Source organism: Tachyglossus aculeatus, chromosome 17, assembly GCF_015852505.1.
Source record: "Tachyglossus aculeatus isolate mTacAcu1 chromosome 17, mTacAcu1.pri, whole genome shotgun sequence".
NCBI classification, from domain to species: Eukaryota; Metazoa; Chordata; class Mammalia; order Monotremata; family Tachyglossidae; genus Tachyglossus; species Tachyglossus aculeatus.
In genome coordinates this window covers 51,326,193-51,340,992 of record NC_052082.1, presented here as the reverse complement: position 1 = coordinate 51,340,992, position 14,800 = coordinate 51,326,193, and the positions used below count along the sequence as shown (strand labels likewise).

Genomic DNA, 14,800 nt, shown 5'->3' with positions numbered 1-14,800 from the left:
AAATAAACAGGGATACCACTGATACCAGGAGCATGGAAAGTTGGGGGAGATATACTTAAGTGCTAAGAATAACCTTTAGGATGACATGACCTTGGGTGATACAAATTGACTGGGAAAGTCCTCCTGAAGGAGGTGGGAAGGCAGGTAGCATTGTGGAGACATCTCATGGCATCACAGAAGTAAAGTCTTGTGGAATTCTCAATGGAAAACATATTTGCGGAGCACTGGTCCATGCTTGGGGAACAGAAAAAGTACCTGAGAGAACAACCACCGCAGTCTGGGGAGAAAGGAAAGCCAGGCTGAGTGACAGTAGTCAATAACTGGTCAGTCAGGAGTGGGAAATGAATGTGCAGGTCTGAGTTAAGCACTGGGGCACTTACAAAGGAACAACTAGATCTGGCCTCAGTCCTTAAAGATAAGTCTTTAATAAATAAAAATATTTATTTTATTTTGTTAGTATGTTTGGTTTTGTTCTCTGTCTCCCCCTTTTAGACTGTGAGCCCACTGTTGGGTAGGGACTGTCTCTAGATGTTGCCAATTTGTACTTCCCAAGCGCTTAGTACAGTGCTCTGCACATAGTAAGCGCTCAATAAATACGATTGATGATGATGATGATGATGATAAGTCTAATGGAAGTGGAGAGACAGGATAGGCAGAGGGCTGTCCTTTATACTCAAAGAAGAAACCACCGGTGGGGAGATTCAACCAAGCGAACATCTAGCTGAAGCCTCAACCACAATGTGCACACAGAATAGCTGCCCTTTGTAGTATAATTGTATTTGTCATTTGCAGAACGTGGCAATGTTTCTGCTTTTGCCTACTGCTAAGCTTTGGGAGCTGCTTAAAAAAACCCACTTTGCTCCTTTCTTATTATAATCCAACCACAGAGCAGCGTGTGAAAGAAGAATGTACGCAGTTTATATATCAAGAGAAATGCACGTGTGGTTTGTCCGTGTGTGCTGGAGAAACTGACTTTTAGACTGTGAGCCCCTTTTAGACTGTGAGCCCACTGTTGGGTAGGGACTGTCTCTATATGTTGCCAATCTGTACTTCCCAAGCGCTTAGTACAGTGCTCTGCACACAGTAAGCGCTCAATAAATACGATTGATGATGATGATGATGAAATGTAAGAGACAGAAAAGAACACAAAGGATAGAAACCTAAAGTTGACAGGATCCTTGATTTCTTCCCCCACAAAACTATAAGCTCCTTAAGGGTAGGGATCGTGCCCATTAGCTTTTCCCAAGTGCTTAGCAAGGTGTTCTGCCCATAGTAAGTGTTTAGTAAATAATACTGACTGATTGACAGTCCCAGGCATGTGTGTCATCATCATCATCATCAATCGTATTTATTGAGCGCTTACTATGTGCAGAGCACTGTACTAAGCACTTGGGAAGTACAAATTGGCAACATATAGAGACAGTCCCTACCCAACAGTGGGCTCACAGTCTAAAAGGGGGAGACAGAGAACCAAACCAAACATACTAACAAAATAAAATAAATAGAATAGATATGTAGATATGTGTCCAGAGAATGGAACGACTCTGTTCTATATCCCACCTGCATGGTAGATGAGGAGAAAAGTTTCAGGCCCAAGATGGAATCAGAATTCCTGTTCTGTACAGCTTCCCAGCTCCTCCCAGTCATCTCTGGGGCGATGAAATCATGGAGCCACCAAAGCTGTACACTCTTTGATTCCAAACTAAGCTAGAGTTTTAGTGAGCTCTAGATTGCCAGCCTTTTACTAGTCAATCGATAGTTTTTATTGAGGGTTTTTCTGTGTGCCGAGCACTCTTCTAAGTGCTTGGGAGAGTAAAGTATGACAGAGTTGGCAGGCAGGATCCCTGCCCTCAAGAAGTTTATATTATATTATTATTTTATTTTATTAGTATTTTGTTTTGTTGTCTGTCTCCCCCTTCTAGACTGTGAGCCCGCTGTTGGGTAGGGACCATCTCTATATGTTGCCAACTTGTACTTCCCAAGCGCTTGGTACAGTGCTCTGCACGCAGTAAGCGCTCAATAAATATGATTGAATGAATGAATGAATGAATGAATAGCTTTACCCCAAAATATCATTCAGAGTTAAGTCCTGTGGGGATGAGTCACCCAGTCTCCACGTTTAGAGAGCTTTGGAGACGGATTCCCAAGGCCTAGGATTTTTAAAAAAATATTCATTTTTCCCAAGCCCTCGTCTCACTTCTTCAGGTCAGTATAGGGTTTTACGAGGTGGAACCTGATCAGGGATTCTCCATGCCCATGAGGGAATGAAGGGAACAAAGAGAAAATTGGCGTCAGTTGGATCGAGAGAGTTGGGATCATTCCAGGGAAGAATTCCTTAATGATTTGGGAGACTGGAGGTTTGGGAGTCTCCATTCCCTGGAGAGGTTAAAACACAAAGACAGCAGACTAATAATAATAATAATGGCATTTGTTAAAGTATTTACTATGTGTCTCAAGCGCTGTTGTAAGTGCTGGAGTATATACAAGCTAATCAGGTTGGATACAGTGCCTGTCCCACATGGGGCTCACAGAGTCTTCATTCCCATTTTACAGATGAAGTAACAGGCACAGAGAAATTAAGCGACTTGCCCAGGGTCACACAGCAGACAAGTGGCAGAGCTGGATTAGAACCCATGTCCTTCTGACTCCCGGGTCAATTGTTCGATCCATTAGGCCAAAGTGTTTAGCACAGCGCCGTGTGAACTGTAGGCCCGTAGTAAATACTATTGACTGAAGGATGGTTGAGGGCTCACCGACTCAGAAGCAGGGGAGCAGATAGAGGTCCTCCCGCAACTCTCAAATCCTATAGTTTACCAATGTCAGGAAGACCTGTGGTATGGCTGTCAGTAACCTGAAGACTTGGTGTATTACTGAGATGGACATATGTTCCTCTTGTATTCAAATCCACATTTGTTCATTCAATCATATTTATTGAGCACTTACTCTGTTCAGAGCACTGTACTAAGCGCTGGGGAGAGTACAATATAATAAACATACATTCCCTGCCCACAGTGATCTTACAGTCTAAAGGTTGTATGGTTGTACATATTTATTACTCTATTTATTTATTTATTTTACTTGTACATTTCTATCATATTTATTTTATTTTGTTGGTATGTTTGGTTTTGTTCTCTGTCTCCCCCTTTTAGACTGTGAGCCCACTGTTGGGTAGGGACTGTCTCTATGCGTTGCCAATTTGTACTTCCCAAGCGCTTAGTACAGTGCTCTGCACATAGTAAGCACTCAATAAATACGATTGATTGATTGATTGATCTAAAGGACCAGTTTACAGTCTAGGGGTCCAGCTTACACTACCTGCAGTCTCTTTTCCTTTAGATCTGTGCTAATCTGCCGGACGACAGCCTGCTGATATTATCTCTTTTAGTAATGAGGTTGAAGGCAGGGCTTTTTACCTGGCCAAAGAAGAGGTAGAAGCCACCGAACAGGATCAGGATGTGTCCCAGTAGCAGCATGGAGTTCCCAGGCGTTGCTTTCAGCGGGAGAAAGCTCTGTAAAATAAGAGCAGCCCAGGGTACAGGTTCCAGGATGATGGATAAAGATGATGAAAGGCCTCTCCCTTCCCCCATACGTTCAGGCATCCCCTCTCCTTGCTCCAGGCTTCCCCTCCCAGCGTTTGATGCCCTAATACCTTCCCCAGGACAGGCTGGTGATAGGCCACCGCCGTGAAGACCATCATGTATATCACGTAGCAAGCGAAATTGAAGTAAAACCGGACAGCGAGGGACTCCCATTTCTCCTGCAGCAGTTTGTTCAGTGGTTCCAACACCACCATTCTGTGCCGGTTCTGAGGTGGAAGGCAAGGCCGGGGGAGAGAAAGGAAAGAACAAGGAGTTACCAAGCAAGTCCAATCCCCAAGACTCTTTCTTAGTTGATGTCTTGGAAGTCGCCTTCAGTGTTTCCAACTCATCCCTTCAAACCTTACACATTATGAGCATTCCCAGGGACGAGGATGGTCGGGGCTTTGGGCAAGGCTCTCAATGCTCTCAAAGGGCTGGCCAAAGGTCAAGCATTAAGCTCTACCTGCCTTTCAGGATGGTGATCTGGAGAGAGAAAGCCTTCCATTTCAGGAAGCAGCATGTCCTATGGAGCACGGTCCTGGGAGTCAGAAGGACCTGGGTTCTAATCCCAGTTCCTCCACTTGCCTGCTGTGTGACCTTGGGCAAGTCACTTGACTTCTCTGTGCTTCACTTTCCTCACCTGCAAAATGGGGATTCAGAGGGTGAGCCCCACGCGGGACATGGACTGTGTCCAACCCGATTTACTTGTATCTACCCCAGCTCTTAGTGCAGTGCCTGGCACATAGTAACGGCTTAATACCATAATTATTTTTATTCCAGAAGACCGTAGAATAGTAAGTCTCAACTACCTTGTTCCTCTCATCCCTTCTCCAATCAAGGGAGGTGAGATATTGCAGATTTCCAGTTCCCTTAAATGCATGTGAAATCTGCACAGGCTGGGCCTGCCAGAGATGGGGACTTGTGGCAGTGATGTTTGGTTGTCCTCCTGTACCCAGCGAGACTCCGCCCAGGGCGGATCTCGGCACCCGGGAAAAGTCCTTCGGGCTTTGCTTGCGGCCCTGCTCACCGGTGCTCTACAGCCAAACACAATGATGTCCAGCACGGAGTTGTCCTCGCAGCTGTCCACAGACGACAGGTCGTACAGAGCCGCTTGGACTGGCCCATAGCTCCACTCCGTGAACCTGCGGGAGAGGTGCTGGTATTCCCCACTCATCTCCCTCTGAAGGATGTGCTTGAAGATCTGAAAGGGAGGCAAGGGACCAAAGCATGGGGGGCTGCCCAGGATTCACTGATCTATAGGACCAGAATTTAGGAGTGCTTTGGACACCGTAAGCATCATCATCATCATCATCATCAATCGTATTCATTGAGCGCTTACTGTGTGCAGAGCACTGTACTAAGCGCTTGGGAAGTACAAATTGGCAACATACAGAGACAGTCCCTGCCCAACAGTGGGCTCACTAGTGAATACCACGGATAGGTTGAGTGATCAGTGCTCTGCACATAGTAAGCACTCAATAAATAGAACTGAATGAATGAATGATCAACTGCGCAGATCCACGGGCAACGACGGTAAACAGGCTGCAACTGCCAAAGAAGAATTTCCTACTCAACACAGTTTCCACCTGTTTAAGCCAGAAGGAGGATTTAAAATACTTCTCCCACAGGCTGGGCAATTATATGCAAATTTCACAGTTCCAAGACCAGCTGCAGAGCAAGCCCACAGCCTTCCACCCTTTCCCGGGACATACACACTGCCATATAAACATATATGAATCCTGAGGCAGATTCATGTACGTGCACATGTATGCAAACACACACACTCCATCTACACACCCACAAACAGACCTACCTGATCAATTGGTCAACAAATATTTATCGAGCACTCACAAAGTGCCCAATACTATATGCTGCAGGAATTCATATTAAATAGCCAACAGCTTCCACCCTCCAGTCTTAACAGGAAAGATAAGAAAAGAAAAACACTGAAGCAATTTAAGTAATTTAAGTAAAAACATATATACTGCAATTATGAGTTGGAAAAGAGAATTTGCTTAAGGAATGCATTTATGGCTTGGACAATTAGTTGGGTTAATCGTGAAAAACTTCTTGGAGGAGTAGAGCCTTCAAGCTGCAGAGGGAATTTACCTAAAAGGATAAGCAGAGATACACCCATGCATTTAAATAAAATGTGGGATAGGAATGTCTTATGGAAAGAGCAATGCTGCGGGACTTTCGGAATATCAGTTTTATCTCTGTGTCACAGTTTCCTCCCTTTAAAAAAGCGGAGATAATTCTACTGTTGCCCCCAGGGTTGCTGGGAGGGCCAAAATGCAATCTAATATGAAATGCTCTGGAAAAGGAGAATGTTGTGTAAATTCAAGACAACACAAAGTCATCACTAGATAATCAATCAATCAATTGTATTTATTGAGCGCTTACTGTGTGCAGAGCACTGGACTAAGCGCTTGGGAAGTACAAGTTGGCAACATATAGAGACGGTCCCTACCCAACAGCGGGCTCACAGTCTAAAAGGACTCTCTTTGCTTATTCACTATGGCTTCTCTTAGATTCATCCATCACGTCCCCCACATTGTTCTGGGCACAGACAGGACCAGCGTGCCCTCCTGTCTTGCCAGCCTTACTCACTTCTATCTTGCCCTCTTTGGCTGCCAGTTTCAGGGGCGTCAGGCCTTGGTTGTTTGGAATGTCCTCCAACTTCACAGAGGGGCAGATCCTGGCTCCAGCCCTGAGGATGTCATCGTACATGGCGCTCACCAACGAGCTGTTCTCCTTGGAGTTATCGGCGATCGTAACCAGGGCGTGGAGCACTGTGTTGCCTTGGGAGTCGCTCTCCTCGAGACGCGCCGGCTGGTGTGGGTTCTCCAGCAGGAATTCCACCACATCCCATTGCTTGGTACAGGCAGCCAGTGAGAGAGGGAGCTCACCTGGAGTCAGGGGTAAATGGGTCTTGAACATTAAGGCCTTTTGATTTTATTAGTATTACCATCAGCACCATCAAGGTATGTATTAAACGGTTGCTACGTTTAGTAAACCAAGGCAACATTCCCTTGAGCTCACTTTAAAGCCAGGCAGTAACCGAGTCCTTGGTTTCCCAAGGCAACTGGCCCTTTCCCTGCGGGGAGTCACAGAGCCTGTACCCTTCGGGGCCCTGTGATCAAGGAAGTGAATCTTCTTCCATTAATGGAGAGCTGGTGTGGGGGGTCAAGCCCAGCTTGAAGAGACCCTAGGATACTAGTTTATGGCCAATCCAGGTTCATTCATTCATTCAATCATATTTATTGAGCGCTTACTGTGTGCAGAGCACTGTATCATGTGCTTGGAAAATACAAGTTGACAACATATAGAGACGGTCCCTACCCAACAGCGGGCTCACAGTCTAGAAGGGGGAGACAGACAACAAAACAAAACACATTAACAAAATTAAATAGAATAAATATGTACAAGTAAAATAGAGTAATAAATATGTGCAAACATATATAAATATATACAGGTGCTGTGGGGAGTAAGGTGCGAGGGACGGGGAGGGGGAGGAGGGGGAGAGGAAGGAGGTTGGCCTTGTAGATCTCACTCCAAACCTGCAGACTTACCCCACTAGTCCAGACAGCACCAAAATCCAGATGCAAAGGGGAGGATGACACAACACTAGTTTTGCCTCACTGCAGTCACTATGTGGCATGAGTGGCTGACGTTATAGGGATCTTGGTCTGATGGCATTTCCCCAGAAAGAACCCCCAGTCTTTGGGGTAGGAGACTCCAGCGTTTATGATGGGAAGGAAGAAAGTTGGAGCCAGGGATGCTCCAATGTCCACTCACCAAAATAGAAGCAAATCCCTTTGCTCTTTTGGAAGAACTGCCCATCAGCCTTCGCATGGACATTCGCTCCATTCTCCACCAGGACTTTCACCCAAGTCAGGCTCCTCTTCTCTATGGCGATGTGCAGGGCACTGTGCCCTAAGAAGACATAGGGAGAGGCCAGGGTTGTTATTATTATTATAGTTAATATGTATTAAGAGTCGGCTAGTACCAACGACTGCGCTTACCACCGGGGAATGATACAGGTTGATAAAACCAAACATACCCCTTTTCCACACTGGGCTCTCACTATAAAAAGAATGGGGATCAGTTTCCTGTTTTACAGTTAAGGAAACCAAGGCACAGAGAGTTCAGGTGACTAGCTCAAGGTCTCACAGTAGACAAGTGGCAGACCTGGGATGAGAACCTCATTCATCTGACTCCCAAGCCCTAGGCCTCATTGCCTCCTGGGGTAAGAATGCCTATCCCCCACACCAACTGGGTTCCTCCCACTTGGGTTCTTGGGAACATGCTATTATATATGTTTTTATCACATGAGTGGGAGAGAACGTGATGGAAAAAATTAAAAAATATTCTTCCCACAACACTAGTCTGTTCTGGTATGACGCATTCCATAGCACAGGTAGATTACTTATACTAATTCGTGTTTCTTTGTGATTTTGCAACTGTACAGTATTTAATATAGTAACAGTGTCGGGCAAGCATGTAGCGTATTCTCCTAGTGGGGAACAGAACAATATGGGAATTCATATCAAAAAAACGTTGGTCACCTTGGTGCTAACCCATAATTCCCACGGATTCAATCGTTACTATAATGGGATTTTCCAGTCACATAAGATTCTTCAAGAACAAATTCCCTTGGTATTAGGAAAACTCCATCTATCAAAGGAGAAACCATGATAAAATAAACATGATCCTTTACAAGAACCACATTACAGAGAGGGGAAACAAAGGTATTACTGTACTACAACACGTGGTTACTTTTCTTTGGTCTTTGCCAGTATCCCCACTTCCCTTCTTAGACGATGGGCCTCCCCCTGAGGGTCAGGAATGTGGCTCAGTGGAAAGAGCCCGGGCTTTGGAGTCCGAGGTCATGGGTTCGAATCCTAGCTCTGCCACATGTCTGCTGTGTGACCTCGGGTAAGTCACTTAACTTCTCTGAGCCTCAGTTACCTCATCGGTAAAATGGGGATTAAGACTGTGAGCCCCACGTGGGACAACCTGATCACTTTGTACCCTCCCAGCGCTTAGAACAGTGCTTTGCACATAGTAAGCGCTTAACAAATGCCAACATTATTATTATTATTATTATTATCTATACTTTCCTGGTGCTTAGTACAGGGCTTGGCACAAAGTAAGCACATTACTTTGAATGTTTTTTGAATGTTATGAACACACTGGAGCTAGGTTTCACCTGGATTTATATTCGGGTCCAACCCTTCGCTGCTTGTGTGTCTCCGGCACACCTGTTTCCTTCCCCAACACTCTCCCACATTTTGCTCTGCACTCCCACGTCCAGCTCCCCTCCCAGCAGCAATCACCTCGGTAATTCTTGTCATGGCACGTGGCGTTGACCAGTGGGAACGGGTTGCCCATCTCTTTGTCGATCTGCAACAGCGGCAGGATGGTGGCATTCTCCCCAGCCTTGAGGTTCAGCAAGGCTTTCATCAGGCAGGTCTTTCCCGTGTTTGCCTCTGGCCAGGAGAGAAACATTCAGAAGGGCTGTGGGGGGCTTGAATCCAGCTGAGCATGGTGTGGGTAGTCAGCCTAGCATCGCTGCCCCTGAGCAAGCACCTGGAGAAGAGGTCTGACTTTCAAATTGGGCCCCCACTGGTTTAGGGCAGGGTGGAGCTGATGATTGAGTACCAGTATCTTCACCCACGCCTCCCCCACTCCTAAACATTATGAGGATAATAATAATAGTATTTTTTAAGTACCTACTACTTGTCAAGAAAGACGGATACAAGATAGTTTTTTTGTTTTGGTTTTTTTTTATGGTGTTTGTTAAGCGCTTACTATGCGCCAGGCACCGTACAAAGTGCTGGGGTAGATACAAGCTAATCAGGTTGGACGCAGTCCGTGTCCCATGTGGGGCTCACAGTCTTAATTCCCAGTTTACAGATGGGATAACTGGGGCACAGAGAAGTGAAGTGACTTGCCCCAGGTCACACAACAGACAAGTGGCAACTTGTGTTGCCAACGTGTACTTCCCAAGCGCTTAGTACGGTGCTCTGCACACAGTAAGCGCTCAATAAATATGGTTGATGATGATGATGAAGTGGCAGGGTCAAGATTAGAACTCAGGTCCTTCTGACTCCTAAGCCTGTGCTCGATCCGCTAGGTCAATAAACTTTTGAAAAAGTCATGGAAGCACCTGGAGGGAACAGGATACAGGGGTGGGGGGAGTCCTTTGGGGGATGCTTGAGGGGCCTCTGCCCCCACCCCAGTTTCTAACTGGCAATTCGGAGCTTTGATTTCAGGGGACCCTTCAGCCCCTCTGCCTAGAAGCCAGGCCAGGAAGTGAAAATGGCTTCTAAAGATTAAGGGGGGATAAGAAGCATCCTGGCCAGTTGGTCCCAGAGAAGGGAAATTTCTAACAGGCCAGCCCCAGGAATACAGGTCAAAGGAGCAGGTAGAGCAACTGGTCAATTCAGAGTCTGGGGTTTCCAGACTCAATCAATCAATCAATCATATTGAGCGCTTACTGTGTGCAGAGCACTGTACTAGGCACTTGGGAAGTGCAAGTTGGCAACATATAGAGATGGTCCCTACCCAACAACGGGCTCACAGTCTAGAAGTCTGGAAGAGAGAGAGAGAGAGAGAGAGAGCGAGAGAGAGAGAGCGGGAGAGAGGGAGAGAGAGAGAGAGAGAGAGAGAGAGACAGACAGAGAGAGAGAGCGTGTGTGTGTGTATAAATATATATATATATATAAAACCTTTTACAGAATGATTTGAATTCATTTAGTCTGTACTCATGATGATGGTAGCTCTCTTCCTCCCTTCAAGGCCCTACTGAGAGCTCACCTCCTCCAGGAGGCCTTCCCAGACTGAGCCCCTTCCTTCCTCTCCCCCTCGTCCCCCTCTCCATCCCCCCATCTTACCTCCTTCCCTTCCCCACAGCACCTGTATATGTGTTTATATGTTTGTACATATTTATTACTCTATTTATTTTACTTGTACATGTCTATTCTATTTATTTTATTTTGTTAGTATGTTTGGTTTTGTTCTCTGTCTCCCCCTTTTAGACTGTGAGCCCACTGTTGGGTAGGGACTGTCTCTATATGTTGCCAACTTGTACTTCCCAAGCGCTTAGTACAGTGCTCTGCACACAGTAAGTGCTCAACAAATACGATTGATTGATTGATTGATTGGGCGCTTACTGTGTGCAGAGCACTGTACTAAGGGCTTGGGAAGTACAAGTTGGCAACATATAGAGACAGTCCCTACCCAACAGTGGGCTCACAGTCTAAAAGAAATCAATTGGCAGCGGTGGGATGCGAACCCACGCCCCCGAAGAGACTGAAGCCTTAATCCAGCGCCTTAGACCGCTCGGCCACGCTACCACGTAAGTTGCACAGAGACCTCATATCTCTCTCCCTCCTTAAGGGCAGAGACCTTGAGGGAATCTCTCTGCATCTCTCCCCAAACAGGTGTTTGGAGGCTCAGAGTGACCTAGTGGGAAGGGCACTGGACCAGGAGGCAGGAGACTCGGGCTCTAATTCCAGCTCCACCACTTGCCTGCCGGGTGACCTTGGGCAAGTCACTTAACATCTCTGTGCCTCCCCTGAAAAATGAGGATTTTACAATTTTACAGATTCTAAGTGGGGACTCAATAGCTGTTCTCTCTTCCCCCTAGAACTCTAAACTCCATGTGGATAGAGACTGTGTCCAAGAGCTTGGCACGGTGCTTACCACATAATAATGAATACAACGGCAAACAAGTTGCTTGGTGGTGGGTTGAAAGAGTGAAACTTCCTGCTGGTTCAGAACTTACGTTCCCTGGACCCCTTAAACAACGCCGTCCCGTCACCTCCTGTTCTTGATCCAGGAGAAGATGGGGTGAGGAGCAGATAGCTTAGCCCCAGGATGTCAGCTTGCCCCAGGCCTAGGAGGGAGTCCCCAAAGAGCAGGTGAGCTTTCTCAGCCCAATTCTATCCTGCTCCCGGCTCCAGTTAGAAAGTGGCAGTCAATCAATCAATCAATCAATCAATCAATCAATCGTATTTATTGAGCGCATACTATGTGCAGAGCACTGTACTAAGCGCTTGGGAAGTACAAATTGGCAACACATAGAGACAGTCCCTACCCAACAGTGGGCTCACAGTCTAAAAGGGGGAGACAGAGAACAGAACCAAACATACCAACAAAATAAAATAAATAGGATAGAAATGTACAAGTAAAATAAATAAATAAATAAATAGAGTAATAAATATGTACAACCATATATACATATATACAGGTGCTGTGGGGAAGGGAAGGAGGTAAGATGGGGGGATGGAGAGGGGGAAGAGGGGGAGAGGAAGGAAGGGGCTCAGTCTGGGAAGGCCTCCTGGAGGAGGTGAGCTCTCAGCAGGGCCTTGAAGGGAGGAAGAGAGCTAGCTTGGCGGAGTGGCAGAGGGAGGGCATTCCAGGCCCGGGGGATGACGTGGGCCGGGGGTCGACGGCGGGACAGGCGAGAACGAGGTACAGTGAGGAGATTAGCGGCAGAGGAGCGGAGGGTGCGGGCTGGGCAGTAGAAGGAGAGAAGGGAGGTGAGGTAGGAGGGGGCGAGGCCCAGCCTGGGCTCTGGGGCTGCCATACCTGTGAATTCAGAATTGGTGAGGTACTTGCTGGTCCGTTCCAGATACTCCTTCAGACCTTCCAGCTCCTCTGGGTCTCCCCTGGCAACAGCTCCAAAGAGCCGATCTCTGTCGAAGCGGTCTGGGTCCGGCTGGCTGCTGGAGAAAGTTACAGGGTTACCACCTGATCGGTAAAAAATAATAATATAGTGATATTTAAGGACTTTCTATGCCCCAAGACCTTCATTAGGCACTAAGCTTACAGTCTAAGAGGAAGCCAAGCTAGCTCTCTTCCTCCCTTCAAGGCCCTGCTGAGAGCTCACCTCCTCCAGGAGGCCTTCCCAGACTGAGCCCCTTCCTTCCTCTCCCCCTCGTCCCCCTCTCCATCCCCCTCATCTTACCTCCTTCCCTTCCCCACAGCACCTGTATATATGTATATATGTTGGTACATATTTATTACTCTATTTATTTATTTATTTATTTTATTTGTACAGATCTATTCTACTTATTTTATTCTGTTAGTATGTTTGGTTTTGTTCTCTGTCTCCCCCTTTTAGACTGTGAGCCCACTGTTGGGTAGGGACTGTCTCTATATGTTGCCAATTTGTACTTCCCAAGCGCTTAGTACAGTGCTCTGCACACAGTAAGCGCTCAATAAATACGATTGATGATGATGATGAAGAGAGAACAGGTACTGTATCCTATTTTACAGATGAGGAAGCTGGGGCAAAGAGAAGTTAAGGGTCTTGCACAAGGCCACACAGCACGTAAATGGCAGAGTCAGGACTGACTCCCAGTCCTGTATATATTTCACTGGCCCAAAAGAGAGTTCCCAATTCCCTAGGAGCTCTTCTCCCCAAAGGAAGGAACCATCCTGAGGCAGAAGCATCAGTCTGGACCTGGATTAGCATTGGGGATCAGAGCTCAATCCAGTCTTTGGGTAAAGAACCCCACCAACCCACAATCAATTCTTAATGGTCTAAGAGGAAGTGCTGCTATTGCAATGGGGTTGTCCCTAGGGGCTCCTGGGCTTTGTAGTTCATTCATTCATTCATTCATTCATTCGTATTTATTGAGCGCTTACTGTGTGCAGAGCACTGTTCTAGTACCCTAGGGATTAACACAGGCGCCAACTTAACAGGGGCATCCAGAGGGACATTACCCTCTGGAGTACATTACCATTCATCTGTAAAATGGGGATTAAGACTGTGGGACAACCTGATCACCTTGCAACCTCCCCAGCGCTTAGAACAGTGCTTTACACATAGTAAGTGCTTAATCAATCAATCAATCGTATTTATTGAGCGCTTACTGTGTGCAGAGCACTGGACTAAGCGCTTGGGAGGTACAAGTCGGCAACATAGAGAGACAGTCCCTACCCAACAGCGGGCTCACAGTCTAGAAGGGGGATAAATGCCATTATTATTATTATTATAACCCACTGTGGCTTACCAGCTGTAGAGAGAAATGCATCCTTTCATCCACCCAACAATTCAAGCAGGACTTCCAGTCTCCCTTTGTCAGTATCAGTTTAATGGGGGACACACAGATGATACAATACAGGTAAGGGAAGGATAGGAGTATACGGCTATGTACGTATAGATGACACAATACAGGTAAGGGAAGGATATGATTGCAAGAATATTTACCTAATTGCTGTGGGGTGAATACTTTAGTGCTTAGTGGGTAAGCCTCAGTGCATTGTGGGGGGGGGGGGGGGAGAGAGAGAGAGAGAGAGAGGGAGAGAGAGAGAGTGTGTGTGTGTGTGTTTGTGTGTGTGTCTGTGTGCGTCCCCGTCCTCTTCTCCCAGAGAAGAAACCCTTCTGTGACTGCTGGTGACTTCTGGCAATGTACTGCTAAGTGGACAATAGTGTCCATCAGGGTGTCCACCCCATTCCTCTCTGAAAAGATGTATCTTTAATCTTATTTGTGTTGATGCCTGTCTTTCCCCTGCCCCCCTGTGAGCTCTTTGTGGGCAGGGAATGTCACTGTTTATTGTTATATTGTACTTTCCCAAGCACTTAATACAGTGCTTTGCACACAGTAAGTACTTAATAAATATGACTGAATGAAGTCCTAAGAGCATACTAGCAGGACATGTAGGACTCAGCTCTTTAAAGCCCGCCTGCCTCTGCCAAGTCCCACACAGTCCACGCCCCCGTGCTCAATACGAAGAGTTGGCACCTATGATGACCACCTAGATCCCAATTGTCACACATTTTTTTTTCTTTTCTTCTTTTTTCTTTCCCCCCTTCCTTCCTCTCCCCCTCATCCCTCCCTCCATCACCCATCTTACCTCCTTCCCTTCCCCACAGCACCTCTCTCTCTATATATATGTTTGTACATATTTATTACTCTATTTATTTATTTATTTTACTTGCACATATCTATTCTATTTATTTTATTAGTATGTTTGGTTTTGTTCTCTGTCTCCCCCTTTTAGACTGTGAGCCCACTGTTGGGTAGGGACTGTCTCTCTATGTTGCCAACTTGTACTTCCCAAGCGCTTAGTCCAGTGCTCTGCAGGCAGTAAGCGCTCAATAAATACGACTGATGATGATTTCTTTTTTAATAGTATTTGATAAGTGCTTGGTATTGTTCTAAGCTCTGAGGTAGATGCAAAGTAATCAGGTTTGACACAGTCCA

The 14,800-nt window shown here is 46.4% G+C and overlaps 1 protein-coding gene and 1 non-coding gene across 5 annotated transcripts in view; both read right to left on the bottom strand.

The window, feature by feature from the left end:
• TRPV2 (transient receptor potential cation channel subfamily V member 2) overlaps positions 1-14,800 on the bottom strand; it is a 43,831-nt gene that overhangs the window by 12,154 nt on the left and 16,877 nt on the right. For 3 of the 4 annotated variants that reach the window (XM_038759014.1, XM_038759015.1, XM_038759017.1), the window contains 7 exons: positions 12,177-12,313; positions 8,918-9,070; positions 7,377-7,514; positions 6,189-6,487; positions 4,606-4,779; positions 3,650-3,805; positions 3,414-3,509 (listed from right to left, as the gene is read on the bottom strand). In XM_038759014.1, the coding sequence (XP_038614942.1) occupies positions 3,414-3,509; positions 3,650-3,805; positions 4,606-4,779; positions 6,189-6,487; positions 7,377-7,514; positions 8,918-9,070; positions 12,177-12,313 (1,153 nt within the window). The remainder of the gene's footprint in view (positions 1-3,413; positions 3,510-3,649; positions 3,806-4,605; positions 4,780-6,188; positions 6,488-7,376; positions 7,515-8,917; positions 9,071-12,176; positions 12,314-14,800) is intronic. The other variant, XM_038759018.1, reaches the window with a different exon arrangement.
• Positions 10,858-10,939, bottom strand: TRNAL-AAG. The gene has a single exon. It is a non-coding gene; the product is annotated as a tRNA-Leu (tRNA).